The sequence below is a fragment of the Callorhinus ursinus genome, unplaced genomic scaffold (assembly GCF_003265705.2).
Source record: "Callorhinus ursinus isolate GAN/ISIS: 27379988/994484 unplaced genomic scaffold, GSC_fseal_2.0 scaffold1, whole genome shotgun sequence".
Classification (NCBI taxonomy): domain Eukaryota; kingdom Metazoa; phylum Chordata; class Mammalia; order Carnivora; family Otariidae; genus Callorhinus; species Callorhinus ursinus.
Genome location: NW_027397063.1, coordinates 97,127,475 through 97,142,788, shown reverse-complemented (window position 1 = coordinate 97,142,788; position 15,314 = coordinate 97,127,475). Strand labels below are relative to the sequence as shown.

General features: G+C 37.4%; 1 protein-coding gene across 5 annotated transcripts; it reads right to left on the bottom strand.

Annotated features, from left to right (window-relative positions):
* Nucleotides 1-852: 852 nt before the first annotated feature.
* Nucleotides 853-13,724, bottom strand: CCNL1 (cyclin L1). Of its 5 annotated transcripts, XM_025879889.2 has the most exons (11): nt 13,289-13,688; nt 12,909-12,983; nt 12,311-12,420; nt 6,559-6,679; nt 5,427-5,491; nt 3,615-3,714; nt 3,405-3,509; nt 3,168-3,309; nt 2,617-2,728; nt 2,405-2,503; nt 853-1,709 (listed from the first exon to the last, which is right to left on the bottom strand). In XM_025879889.2, exons 1-11 carry the CDS (start codon nt 13,589-13,591, stop codon nt 1,361-1,363), a joined length of 1,581 nt encoding a protein of 526 aa, XP_025735674.2. In that variant the 5' UTR covers nt 13,592-13,688; the 3' UTR covers nt 853-1,360. The 5 variants fall into 5 exon arrangements, 4 of the variants coding, with proteins under 4 accessions (XP_025735674.2, XP_073754283.1, XP_073754290.1 ...); XM_073898182.1 differs by lacking the exon at nt 2,405-2,503 and having other exon boundaries at nt 13,289-13,695; XM_073898189.1 differs by lacking the exons at nt 853-1,709; nt 2,405-2,503; nt 2,617-2,728; nt 3,168-3,309; nt 3,405-3,509 and adding an exon at nt 5,174-5,187 and having other exon boundaries at nt 13,289-13,724.
* Nucleotides 13,725-15,314: the final 1,590 nt, after the last annotated feature.

Sequence of the window (15,314 nt, the reverse complement as noted above, 5' to 3'; positions counted from 1 at the left end):
ATAAAGTATCAAGTTGTGTTAAAAAATGGAAAACCTATTTTAACTATAAAATAATGAAATCATATATGGCCCTTTAAGATTTCTAAATTCAGGGGCATCTGGGTGGTTCAGTCAGTTATAGCATCTGATCTTGACTTCAGCTCAGGTCATGCAGGGTTGTGGGATCACCCCACATCCGGTCCCATGTGGAATCTGCTTGAGTTTCTCTGTCCCTCTTTATCCCTCCCTGCTTAGGCGCGCTCTCTAAAATCTTTAAAAAGACTTCTAAATTCACTTCCAAATTATTGGGAAAATAACTCTCAATGTAACTTAAAAAGTATTCATTTGAATATAAGGACTTGTGGCTTTTTCAACAAAATTTCATTTTCTTTGTGGTCAGACTTTATCAGCCCCAGCCAAGTCTGGGGGAGCCTCATTTTATTACTGAATCCTCCTAGCCTAGTTAAAAACCATCACTAAATAGCTAAAGAAAAACTTTAAAGGTCAGTAGTTGGGTCTAATTTACTGTCATTTTAAAAGTTTTGATTTGTTCAAGAGGGTAGCTCACTTAAAATAACCTTATGGTATCATTTCTTAAGTTTTCAGTACTATTTATGTGGCAAATGGATTTCCATTTGAAGACTGGTTTAGTGCTACAGTATAACATTTAATATTACATTGTTGCACAACTCCTGTTTTTTCCATATATAAGGCAAAGACTTTTACAATAGCTCCCAATGCAGATAAGAACTGCATTTAGTAATCTCAAACCATAGCTAATGGAAGAATAGGTTTGTCAGAAAATCAGTACAGGCACTTTACTATTAAATTTTTACTTTTTAATAATTTATTTAAATAAGATATTTGAAGCAGTTTAGAAAAACAAGATTTGTATTTTATTTCCTTGTAAAAATCTTTACACATGCAGACAAACCAGTGTTAAGAAAGTATTCACCATCATTTAAACAAATAACCACTTAAATAGAACAGTGTCTGCAATTTTATCTGTATAAAAATAAGATACATTTTTACAGAATTCACGCTCCAGTTCTTATAGCAATAACAATACACAACTATAATAAGTACAATTGAACCTGACCATGGTTTTCAATTAGATACTGCTAGGGCATTTTAATGTGCAAAAAAAAAAAAAAAAAACCCAAAAACAAAAACCAAAAAGAAAAAAAACAAGAAAACAAAAACAAAACAAAAAAAACATAGTTCTTTCCAAAAGAAAATGTCCTCAGTGTTTCTAGAGACCTAGAGGGTTTTAAGAAATCAAATCCTAATCAGTTTGCTTTTAATGTTTTTGATTATGAGTCCATACATCACACTGTAGATAGGCAAAACCAGGAATTGATGCAGGCTCAAAGGAAGAAAGTCAGCGCCTGTGCCTGCTATGTCCTGAGCGACTGCCACCATGGTGCTTGCCTTTATGGGACCTCTCAAAGGAGCGAGACCTTTCACGCCTGTCCCTATGATGTCCCCTTTCATGCCTGTGTTTCTTGGCAGCATCTGAGTGATCCCGAGACTTGCTCTGAGATCGAGAACGAGATTTTTTCCTTTTATGACCATGTCTATTAGAACTTTTTAAATCATCTCTGGTATGCTTGGCCTTAAGGTGAGGAGAACCATGATTATGATGTCTTCTTGGGCTTTCACTGTGACTGCGTGACCTGCTTCTTGATCTTGAGCTGTATGTTCCAGATCGGCTCCGCCTATTATTATAACTTAGATAATAAAAATTTGAGGTTTAGATTTCAGTTTCTGCTGGGAACAGATTATTTTGGTGGTGCTTATGACAAGTTCAAAACAAAACTATTGGCCTGTAGCAGTACAGGCCAGATGGAAAACTTTCATTAAATCTCCCTACCCCTAACTCCCGTCCAACCTATATTAGACAAATCTTAAATGTACTGGATGTCTCTATTTGCCAAAGTAATTTTTACAAAGTGTCCTGGATAGCTATGCTTTTTACTGAGTATCTCCCACATGCTCAGCAGAGCCACTGAATATAGACATAAGCAGCCAGCGATCTAATTACAAAGCTACTAGGAAAAACTCTTTGGCTACGATCGACTTGAGTTTTGGTTGTTAATTAGCAGTTAATAAAATATTAATATTTTCTAACTGATATTTTCACACATTATAAGGATATTATAGCTTTCCATAGCACTTTGTGGCCAGCCCCTACACTTCTTCAAAAAATGGGCAAAGACAGAATAGAATGCTCATAAGCTGCACCACCCCAAAATAAAAAAGCCACATATAAGCAGGACGTATTTCCAAATTCATTTCTCATAATTTACCTCATGTTAAAAAACTAAATCTAACCCAACTGTGAGAACATCTACGTTCAATTTTTTTAAAAAGCAGGAACCTTACTCCAAATAAGACTGCTTTCTCTTAGAGAATATTTACTTACTGTCTTCTTGGAGTATGTGATCTAGAACGTGATCGCGTTCTTGACCTTGATCGACTAGCACTTCTGCTATTTCTACTTCTCTTGCTGTCTTTCCTTACACTTAAAAAAAAAAACAAAAATAAAAACCCCATTATTTTAGATACGTTTAGTATGTTAGAAATTTAACACATAAAAGATTCCTTAGACCAGTTTTCTAACTCAAGTATACTCACCCATTGTAAGGGCTTTTGGAAGCCTGTTGTCTGTCCTCAGGTTCTTTCTTGACAGTCTTCACATTAACGGAAATTGGTGACTTCTCTTCAGCTTTCACTTCTCTTGGTGATGCTTTAAAAAAAATAAAAAAAGACATGTTACCCATTGGGACTTAACAGAGGGCCAAAAAGTTGTTTCTAAATGTAAATCAAAGTACCATGCTTTCAAGTATTAGTCTTAGTCCTGAGTTGACTATCATGGGAGAAAACAGTAACAGCTTCTCTTATCATTGTTTATATGCCACTATTAAATGCTAAAGCTTTTTTAAAAAACGAATTTATTTTATTTATTGGGGGGGCACAAATGGAGAGAAAATCTCAAGTGGACTCCGCACTGAGTACAGAGCCTGACATGGGGCTGGACCTCACACCCTGAGATCATGACCTAAGCCGAAATCAGGAGTCGGATGCTCAACTGACTGAGCCACCCAGGAGGCCCTAAGTGCTAAAGCTTTCTAATAACCACACACCTGCAGTGCCTAAATCATTTCAATTCTGAATATATATCTTACATGGTTTAGAGGCTGGAGAAAATCCACCAAGGGTTGAAAGGGCTGGAGTTCCATCGGGATTCAACCCCTTTGCTTTTAATTTGGCTTCTTGTAAGGCTACTTTTCTTTTCTCTACTTCTTTTTCCAGCAATTCATAGTTTGGCTGATGGAAGAAAATGAAGTTAGTATTTTTCCCTTAATTAGTTTAGACTCTTAAGTACTTAAAAAGTATTAATACAAACATGAGTAAACAACTACCTTTTTTCTGGTATAAAGCCTAAGCGTTTCTATGCAGATTTCCTGGATCTCCTCTTCCGTAGTACCAAAAAGAAGAAACCAATGGGGACGAGTTGGTAATGGAATCTAAACCATAAAAACAGAATGGTTTAGATCAAATTTCAGTTTTTATCAGGACTGCTAATTCTTGTGATTTATCCTATAAGAACAAAACAGGCTATATATACCTACCTGAAGAGCTCTAGCCGCAAGGTAGATACAAGCACATGCTATAGTCTCTGGTTGAAATCGAACAAATACATTGGTTCGAAGACTGTCATTCATATAATTCCTGAAAAATATTTCAACCATAAGCTTTGTACATAAACAAACAGTCCTTCTGAAGCTTACATAAAATTGGAGACTCAATCTACTTTATTCTTTTTTCTTCTCATATTTATATTCATATCCTCATATTCTAGCATACAACAATTCTTAACTCAAAAACCAGTAAGAGATAAGAATTTAATACTAGAACCATTCTTCAGTTTTCCTATATGACCAAAGTCCTTTAAAATAATTCCATATTATTATTCCAAATAGAACTTTAGAAATAAGTTTTCATGTACTTCTAATTTTGACATAACTAGCTTCAGAAATGATAAAACCACTCCAACAATACTTCGAGCCATTAATTATTGACCATCTCTCCTTTATCCACAATGAAAAAGCAGTGTCAACCAAGTTCTTTCAAAAACTCAAAATACTGTGACAGGGGTAAAAAAGGCATTTTCGGTAAGCACTCACCAAGTTGTATTAGGAAATCTCAGCTACTTCAGAAAATTTAGGTAGGGAAGAGCAGTAAATATACAAAACAGCCTTGTTTACATACCTTTTTTGTGACTAAGTATAAACAAAAGCAATAAACTACTTCAGTTATTTAACTGCTGGACTTTTTTTTATTAGTGAACCCTCCCCACAATATCCCTAAAGTATTAAAGAAATTTCACGAATTGTTTAAAAGGTTAAAAGATTATTTCTTAAAAATCCTTACCCATGAAATAACTGCGTAAATGTTTTATAGAGCATATATTAAAAATGTCATGCATTTTATAAAAGCAATTAGACTTTTCTAATATTACTAATATTTACTGAGTCCTAAAGAAGCATGGCACTCATTAAGTCCAGAACATAAAAATTACTTAAGTCCTGCACATCATCAACAGTCTTGAAAAAGTAGTTATAGCTGGACCAAATTCCTTGTTTTACCTTAAAATAAGCCAGCCCTCCAAATCAAACATCTTCATGTCAAAAGTTCAAGTTCTAAAGTGCTTATGTTTATATTAACATCTCTTTTAAAAATGTACTTCTATTATTATTCCTTCAATAGTCCAGCAGCTGTAATTCATCCAGTATGGGAATGGTGCCCATTTTAAGCTGCAAGTTGTAGTTTCCTTTGGTAGAATCCATGGTATACATACTAAAAATAGAAATCTAAGTCAAACTCCTAACAAAAAAAATCATTTAATTCATAACGGCTGGACAACAAATCTATCAAAATTGAACTACTCATTTTGAGAGTTACAGGTATACATTATATACATAGGCATGTTGAATAGTTACTTCTAGAAGCAAATATACAAATCCTTTTGACACCCCGACAGAACTAGAAGATGCTGCCAGATGGATATGGACCACTTCAGTGAATCTCGGATCAGAGCTTGCACTGGATTGGCTGGAGAGCAGGGCAGCCAATCAGGCCATCCTGAGGTCATGGGCTGAAGTGCAGAGGGCAGAGTTCTATGACTTACCATCATGGACTACCCTTTAATTAAAGAGTAGAAAAAAGAACAAAGTTAAATTGAGTTCTCCATTGAAAGCAATTAGTCAAGCCAAGAAAACAGGAAGCAGAAATAAGCATTATTTACCTTTTGGTTAAAAAACAAAAAAAACAAAAAGCACCAAAACAAACTCCTCTCATTATTTTGGAAAAGGAAAATGAAACTTACTTTATTTCTGCTTCTGTTTTCCTGGCTAGGAAAGAAATGTAAAAATGTAACTTACCAGGCAGTCTGAACCAGGGTTTGATTACGTTCACATTCTAAGACTTGTAAATACATAACAATGATCTGAAGGACAAGGGAAAAAAACTCAATTTAGCATATCAGTGGGTCTTTCAGAGTTCAATGAATATAAGTAATTGAAATGTTAGGTGCACGTTTTAACTCTTCTACAAAACTGCATAGATAATACAGACCAACCTAAAATGTACATTACAGGCAATGTGGGTTATGCTACTAGAGTCTATAAAAACTTTAAATATGCTCCAAAATGGCACAGGAAAAAAAATGAGAGTTAAATCAATTAAAAACAATACCTAATTTCTCATGAACACTTTACTATGTGACAGGCACTGTGGTAGATTTCACTTAATTTCTGAAGTACAATTCTCCATGTCCAAAAACCGTACAGACTATGTTTTTAAAGTTACACAATGAGTATGATATTATGTAATACGGTGGGTATTAAACACTACTCTTTCTGCAGTGAAGCTTATCATGTTTAAGTGTGATAAATAAATACTACACCTATAAACAGCTTCACAGTTGGAGTCAAGAGTTTTCTGGACCTGTATAATCAATCATTCCCATTTTACAATCTTGAAGATGTGGAATCTGAGGAACAGAGATATTTGCCAGTTACAGAGCTAATGGCATAGACAAGTTTCTATCGCAGATAGTCCTGTCCCCAGAGCATCCATATGGTAACCACTGTGCTCTTATGATGATCATATGTAAGCTGAGAGATACTGGAGAGATCTATAAACTTACAGTAATGGAAACAGAGAGCGAGCAGCCACCATGCTTTGAACATTTTACTGTGCGACAGGTAGCATGCCAGGTACTTCTGTGGATGTGTATTATTTACTCCTAGGAATAAGGTACTTTGCTGTTTTCTAAGTGGGGAAACTGGGTTAACCACAGAGGAAAAAAAGAACTTCTCTATGCCCACACAATGAAGAGTGAAGATTTGAACCCAAGTCTTTTTGACTCCCATTTTAGTGTAAGTTTATAAAGAATGCTTTTTAAAACCAAGGTTAACTCTCAAAAATAACCGTAATATAAATTCATGTAAGATACAATTTTAAGAAAAACCCTAATACTTACGAATGTAATTTCTGCACTCTACAACTCACCTTATGGGGATGCTTGACATGAACACAAAATCCCAACTCCTTTAGCACCCTCCTCTCTGCCTTGATAACTTGATTTTTGGTGTTAATGTAGTTCTGATCAAGGATCAGGGGGCTTGGAGTCCTATAGTTTGTAAGAAATAAAATCAAAACTGTTTTGCACATCCAAAAAATTTTATTTGTGGCATCTCCATTTTCCCTTCCAACCAACTATTGGCAACAGAAACCAGCTTTTTAAACTCCTGCAAACAAGTTAAAGCATTAATCTTGTGCTGTCCAAGTTATGCTAATTAAACATATACTTAACTAAACTAAGTTTCTATAGAAACTAACTCGACCCCCTGTAGTGAAAAATTCACTCTAATGCTTCTTATCTAGCCTTTGTTGATCTTTTTCATGATTATCTTTTAGGTGTGTATGTATATATATAGATAAACTTAAGTGATTGCTGCTTTATCATCACAAACCCCATTAGTCTCCACAGACTCCTTCCAATGACTAATTTGCTCTTGAAAATACTTACTATAAAGTCCTATAGATGATAACGATTTTACTCGTTTTCTAAAATATCAACTCTTGGCTAGTTTATGGCCAAAGTAAAAATGAGAGAGGAAAAAATGGTAGGTAGCTAATCCAGATTCTCCTGAGTGGATAATTTGCTTAAGCAAATTCTTCTAAGAATCCACCACTGTCAAATAAAACCTGAAAACTAAAGATTCAGCTCAATTACAAAAAGAAATGTTTTAAAAATCAGATTCAAAACTAAACGTCACCAATAAAAACTAAGCTTGAATTTGGTCTGAGTTGTCATTATTAGGCAGAATAACATTCTTTAGAATGCAATGTAAAAGAGGAGGACAACCGTAATGAGGGAACCAGAACAACACTCAAGGTCTCTATTGCCAGACTATAATTCTGATAGCTTCTGAAAAGCTGTAACGCAGAAAGCTATCAGTGGTTCAATGTTTTGGAAAAGAAGACTATCTGATTTAAATCTTAAATTCAAAATGTTTCTTCTTGAGAAGTTTGTTTTCAGTCAGGACTTTTGGACTTTCATTTCCCAATGTCCTTCATTTGATACGTTTTTAGATCCAACCACCAAGAAGTACATTTTCATTAAAACATGATTATATGGTATATATATATGGGGAGAACATTTAAATATTTTTCCCCATACCGAATTCATTTTCAGTCAAAATATTCAAGAGTTTTTGCTCTGGACAGAACACATCTATTTTTAAAAAATAGTCATTCTGTGTATTACCCCAAGTCACAACTCATTTTACCATGCACACCAAATCCAAAAAATGTAAGCTCTATTTAAATACATCCATTTGAATATTAGAAAACAATCTGAAATTAGCTACAATTAATTAGCCCTGCAGTGACATATTATCTAAAATTCTGCTTTCATTTATTTTCCTTCCTAACACCCATCTAAAATTATAGCAACTGGAATTCTTATTAGACCATATTTCAAATTATTTCATACAATGATTTTTATCAAATTACATTAAATAAAGCTGGCAAATTTGGCAAGATGGAAACTAGCTTACTTAAAATACTGAAAATTAGCTTCCCTCAGTTCAATTCCTATTACAGCTATGAAAAGTGTGAAGAATGAGGCCACCAACTCGACAGGGGACTGATTTCTAACATAAAAATATAACAATAAATCTATCTGATCAGAACAATAGATTACAAGTTAAATGCTCTCTGGGAAAAAATTAATTTAACTTCACAGCAATCAATGTTCACATGAAAATGTAACCCAAAAATCTTAAGGTTTCTAATTTTTCAGGGTTTATCACCGTAACAGGAAATTTGGAAAAAAGTCAAATCCACACCTCAGACTCTCAGAACTAGTTATTTGATGGCCCTCCTTCAACATGTATTAAGAGACAGAATCTATCTCCAGTGTCGTATTTGCCTGCCACTAACTCAGACCGTAAACTGCACCATTACAGTCCTAAAATTTTATAAAATCAATTTTCTCATTTCCCCCTTTTTGTGTTGAGCAAACTCATCTACACCTTTTATTTACTAAGCCTGCTTTCAGAGTTGCCTTCAAATTGTCAACATTCATTTTTTCTGCAATTAACCAACTAAACACTTGTTTGAATAATGGCTACCATCTGATTCCCAAATCAGGCTTACTCAATTCATTAATTCTGCTTAAATGAACTATTTTTCACTTATTCTGCCACAATCTTCACGTTCCCTTCTTTGTGTATCAAAATCCCAGTAACACCAAAACCCAATTAAATAAACCACAAACTCATTATTTACTATAATGCAACTATATACTCAACTTCTTGCTTAGGCCTTCTATTACCTAGTTTTGAAAGTTAACAACTTTGTAGGTATGTAATTTACTATCTTCATTTTGTTAAGAATTGGTTTTAAATCAAGAAAGGCTCAATGAACATGTAATTTACAACTACCTTATGAAGATTATGTTGCATCAGAAAGAGAAATGTGTCCCAGTAAGTCAGCAGTATGAAAAGGTTAAAGAAAACCGTCTAAGCAAGTGGTTTCCTTACTTATGTTAACAAAATATCAATTTGTACTGCCTATGGCAGCAAGCATATAACACTGAATTGAGGCTTGCTAGAATTTCTTCATCTCCAATTCGGTAAACTTTCCAGTAAGTTTTAGGAGATGACATTCTTAAAACTCTTAAAAACAGAACTTTCATCTACTCAGAGAAAAAATAATTTTCAACAATCAATCAAACCTAACTCTACCTCTCCCGTTTTTGAGTTTGTCAGATTTTTCAAATTAAATGAAAAGAACAATTTTTAAATTTTAGTCCTAATAGGAAATCCTGGACTTTGATCACTGGAAGTTTATCGTCTCTCAGAGTAACTGTTCCTTCAGCATAATTGATTTAGTTGAAATACAACTTAACAGAAAAAAAAAAATTAGCAATAGGAGATCCAAACACGGTTGGTTACTCTCACTCATGTGGTACAAAGACCTAGAAAATTTGGAACTAGCTCTTCAACAGACTATACTAAAAAATGAGACCGAGTAGTTTACAGAGAGCAGACTGTTGTTCAATATAGAGAAATGTGTAAGGCCTACTCCAAAGGAATGTTCCTCCTTTAGCTGTGTTTAAACAAACTTAAGGCCACCACCCTTAGAACCACCGAAATAAACTGAGAAAGGTTGGACTAAATGACAAGGTCACTTAATACCCTTCCAACTTCATCTATGATCTATATACATGTTGCAAATACCACACCATATTCATCAATGAGTGGTTACACCAGTCTGAAGATCTGTCTTCCTTTAGAGAAGCCTTCAAAGATGCAAGCAAGCTCCTTACAATTACAGAAAATGCTTAATTTTCTGGAAATATGCTGCATCTCTAAAGCAAATTAAAATTGGAAACTGGTAAAAAGGCAATTTTCTCTTTCAATTCAGCCATTTATTCCGAGCTTAATTATGAAACTACAAAAAATTTGGGGAGGGAAGGGGGGGAATCAAATAATCCAGGACAGGACTTGGGCATTGGTACTTTCTAAAAGCTCCTCTGGTGATTCAAAAGTGTAATCAGGACTGAAAAATGACCAAAAAGCTACAAAAATGATACATCCTCTGTAATTACCAAGATCACACTACAATTTAAAGCTATGAATAAACCAGATTAAACAGCATCATTAAGATAAACTGATATGCTATTTAACTAAAGTGTAATACTGATAGTACTTTCTAGTGATATTACTCTACATGAAAATATATCAAGCTATAGTTCTAATAACTTGGACAGCAAAGACAAAAGCTTATAACAAGAAACAGGAGTTTTTCTAAATGGTTCACCAGTGGCCAACCTGTTAGTCCCCGATTCCAGTGACCTATTCTCAGAGCACTGGCTTCTCCTTGGGGATTTTCGATACTTCACTCACTGTTGCCATGACGACAGCTTCATCTCTATGTACCACTCCACATCACCCAGGCTTTGGTAAATGTAGCTGGTCGCTGTATAGTCGGTTGCAAGGGAAAAAAGAGTTGAAGTTAATAACATATACAAGTTACGTGTCTGAGTAAACTTGTAATATGCATAGAAACACTTTTACATCCTGCTTTAAAAAAAAGGCTTCCATGCAATTAACAACTCCTTTTAAATTTCATGCTATTATCAACTTGTAAGATTGAGACAAAGTCAAATTCTCTGTAATAATGACCAAAACACACTATTACATCAGACACAGCAGTCAGTCAGGTGAGATGTTTTAAATTCCAAGGTTTTTATGGTTAAGAAGACCTACTCTGACATCAAGGAAGAATACACTAAGTCTCATAGAAAAACTTCAAAGTAGATAATCATTGTTAAGTGATAATACAATAGTTGGCTCAATGATTCAAAGAACACAGACAGAAAACTCCTTTAGGCAAACACAGAATCCTTTGACTAAGGACAAAAAGCCTTTTTATTACTGTCATTTTGTTTTAAACACCCTGAAGAATCAGCTAGATATCTAAAAACAAATTTTAGCTCAGACCATACTAAATACCAATTTGAAATCTTCCCAATTTCCAGGGATTCCTCACCAAGAAGCTATAAGACACTTTAAAATGAAATAAAAAATTAGTCTATCCCTGAACATGGTTAGGATGAAGGAGAAAAGATGGTGGAAAAAGAATATAAGAAAACTGAAAAATGCTGTGAAAACTATCTGGGTAGCAATGTTTCAGACTTTGTAACTAGACTAAAGATTACTGTTTGTCTCTGAATAAGTCCATTACCGCCAACTTATAGATTCAGCCAATAACGACCACTCACGTAGGATACTACTTTGGCACTGACACCCAACCCCAACAACTTAAAAATCCTTTTATAACTAAATCCCATACTGTAAGTTTATCTAACATCACCACAATTTCTTAAAAAGTTAAAACACAAAAACTAACCTACACCAAGTATATCCTTCTGCAGCATGTACTGGAAGTCACCTCTAGATGCAGGAAGCCCTGCAACTGAACTTTTTGGCACTGCCTCACATGAACACATAGGTCGTCCACATAAAGTGTTTTCATGTAGCCACAAAATCTGTAAAATGACACTACTTGGTCTCTATTTTCTTTCTTACAAGATCAAATAAAATGGGTCTTATCTAAATGTAACCCAATCAGTTATTTCTCTACCCCACTCACTGATACTGTATCTGACCAAAACAAAATACCTGTTTAATCCCTTTGACTTCAAACTTCAACCTTTATCATCCTGCAGTCCTTTCAGATCCGGTATTATGCGATATATCGTAGTTCAATGTTGAGAAGTATTCTAACAAAAGCCAACCTCAATTGATAAAGAATTAACTGGGACTTCGAGTAGAAAAACATAATCTACACAAAACTTTGCCACAATATTAACTTGAACTGCAGTGTTCACACTTCCAGCCTTCAGTCTTCCAAGAGAGGGGAAGGGGGGAATAACTTACAGAATACACTCACACTTGAGCCAAACGTATTCCCTTTCTTGTTTAATCTTAAGCCACAGGACTGGCTTCACAGCACTGTTAGGATTGTCCATAAATGCAACTGCCTCTACAAACTTTAGATAGCTGGTTAATTGTGGTTTGTTTCAAATTAATTTAAGTATTAGTGAGCTCCTATGTGAATTTTAACACCTAAATTAAAGCCGGTTTTCCTTTGTATCAGTTTTGAGAGGAAAGAATGTTTTGATTTGATGATTGGTGCACAATACAGTAGCAGCAAGAAATACTGTGTTCAATAATGCCAATCTTACCTTTTTCCTCTTAACTGGCGCAGATGGTGAAATACATTAATCACATCTCTTATTCTTCTAGGTGCTTCTTCAATTTTTGATGCAAGATTAATACAAGCCATGGCAACAATCTGAAAGAACCCAAAATCCAATGAAAGGTTGTTAGATTATAGCATTATCAAGTAAAATTAGGAAAAAGTGACTCCCTCCCCAAAGTTTAACTAATTCTGATGAAAAAATTTTAGGATACAACTGGGACTTTTGGTGAAATAAAAGTACGGTGAACCTTTCTAGGCCATAGGCTTAACAGATATGCTGATACTATTTTTTTTTTTTTTTTTTAAGTAAACTTAATTTTGAAACCAGAGTCAAGCTCAAGTCTCCCTGGAGTTTTGAATTTGGTTAAAATGTTAATTTTTGCTAAGGGAGCACCGGGGCTCAAGATATGCTTTATAGCTTTCAAACACATTCCAAAAGTCTTTGCTTCTCGGTTGTTGAGAACTAGGTACAAAGGCCTAAACTAACCACTCCCTTTCTAGAAAAGCTGGCTGGAGACACTACCCCCTCCTTTCCGTTTCCGGATGAAGAAATCCCTCACACCCGCCCCCGCGATGCTTACCTCGAAACTGTGTTTGACGAAAGACTTGGAGTAGAAAAAACGATGAAACAACACCTGCCCCGTTGCCATCGCCACCTGCAGACAAGAGACAAGAACGGAAGCACAGGGGTCAGGCGGGCCCGCACCAGGCGCCGCCGCCATTTTGTGCCTGCGCTCGCTCCCCCTCCCCCTCCCGCCGCGAACTGCTCGCGGCCCGGCCGGTCCTCCCTTCGCCTCCGCGCCCTTCCGCCCTCGACACACCCGGGATCCGGCTGGAACCCGTGGCTGGAGAGCCCGAGAAGGCACCTCTACCCTAACGAGACACGGTGATACCGGGATGCAGTGGAAGGGACAGCGGGGAGGAGAGGCGCGCTCTGCCGGCCCGGGGCCGGCGCACTAACCTGCGGCAACCGGAGGAGAATGCCGGCGGCTTGGATGAGCTCGCAGCCCAGGATGCGCAAATCGGTCTCGCTGGGCAGGTCGAGCCCGTCCTGCATGGACGGGGTAGGGGAAAGCCGCTCCTCCGGAATCAGCGAATGATCGATGGTGAGCGAAACTTCCGAGTAAAGGCGGTCGCCGATCAGGATCCCTCCCGTCGTGGTCGTCGTCGTGGTCGTCGTCCCGGAGCTGGAGCCGCCTGCGCTCGGGGCGGCCGAGGAGGCGGCAGCGGTAGCGGTCGCGGTCGGGTGAGGCCCGGACGCCATAGTCTCAGCGAGCTGCACGCACGCCCAACGCAGCCGGAACCCGGAGCGAGACTAACCAGCGTCCTCGGCGCGACGGATATTCCCGTGACCGCCGGGTTCTGGGCCGCTTCACGCAGCGTGCGCTTCCGCCCTGACGTCACCACGCCCCCGCTGGTGCGCGCCAACTAGTCCCTTCAGGCCTCCCTAGGCCTGCGCCGCGGGTGGAGACGCGGGCCGCAGTGTGGGATCCTCCTGTCACCTGGAGACCTCTCGGCTGGGGTCCCGGAGAGGTCGAGGTGCCGTCTCTTTAGCTAAAACAGGTTTTAGCCGCCGCGTTTTTAATAGTATTTGCCACGAGTATAAAGAAGGGAGCTTCACAAGCTATTTTATCCCCAAGGTAGAGTTGGCAGCAGTTGCTCTGATCCCTGCGCGATTTCGGTAGTTTGTCCAGAACGTGCGTCTCTTTGCTTCCGTCTCTCGCCCTCTCCTAACTTTAAGCATTTGGGTGGCGCAGTTCAGCGGGTACAAAGGGAAACTTAGGGCCGACCTTCGCCCGCATTGGCGGGTAGAAGCAGTTACTTTGCTGTCGTACTTGGACGAATTTGTAGTTTGTAAAAGTGACCCGCAAGGAATCTGGAGAGGGCTGCTTTACTGTATTTCTTTTAGACAACATGAATGTGAACTACATTGGTTCCCCCAAAAATGACATGCTCATCGGAGCATGTAATTTCCCGTGGTATCGATGTAAAGCGAAGGCTTCATAATGACCGGGAGAGAGGCTGCTTTTGCCTGTTCGCTTGCGAAACTCAGGCCTGAGTCAGTGATATGGCCACAGTTTACAGTAATCTGGAAAATCCCTAGTTTCCAAAAATAGGGCGAGAACTTTCCAGAGGTAATTGGATTATACCCAGGGATCAATGTATTCATATTGGTTACCACAATTAGGCAGAATGGGAGAAATCAGTCTCCTTTGTGTTTTTTTTTTCCCCTCTGGGATGTTAGCAATTCCCAGAATTTCCTCAAATTTGAAGTAAAAATAACGATACTGATACAAACTACTAGAGTCTAGAGTTGGAAGGAAATGATATCTTGGTTTACTCCAGCTATCTTTTTATCCCACACTTGAACTTCAGAGATGGTTGGCTAGGGATCAGAAGTCCCATTATCTTTCTATTACATAGCTTGAACCCAAGACTTACTTTGTTTAGTTATGAAAAGTGCACTGAGCCTTGGATCTTCAGAGCAAAGGAAGTTTGAATGCATTTTGACATTTGTCAGTGATGTGAGTAAAGCAAAACAAACTCAGAAACCTCATTTTTTAAAAAGCATTAAATTAGTTTTATTTAGTAAATTCCTACATGAGTAATTCTGAACCCTGTCTGGGAAATAGAATCTTCTGGGTAGTTTTGAAAACATACTGATGCTTGAACCTTACCTGCAGAAGTTGATGTAATTAATTTAGGGTGGTCCCAGCCAGTGTTTGGATTTTGCCATCCTCCAGTGATTCAAATGTTCAGGCAGGGTTAAGAAATATTATTCCAAGAGACTGTAATTCTGGTGGTGGCTAAAGCAGTTAACCTCTCTGCCATCATCTCTTTGACCTTTCTGACCAGACTGTTTTCAAGGAAACCTCCCTTCCCAATATTCAAAGGGATTTAAAAATACTATTAACTTTGAAAACTTGGGACTCTTCAAAAACTAATCAATGATAGGCTATTTTCCTGATTCTGATAACCTGTGGTTA

Coding starts and splice junctions, on each gene's coding strand:
- CCNL1 (XM_025879889.2), bottom strand. CDS start 13,591: ATGGCGTCCGGGCCTCACCCGACCGCGACCGCTACCGCTGCCGCCTCC. Junction 3,310..3,404: donor GGCTTTATACCAGAAAAAAG/GTAGTTGTTTAC, acceptor TTCTTCCATCAG/CCAAACTATGAATTGCTGGA. Junction 2,504..2,616: donor TCCAAAAGCCCTTACAATGG/GTGAGTATACTT, acceptor TTTTTTTTTAAG/TGTAAGGAAAGACAGCAAGA.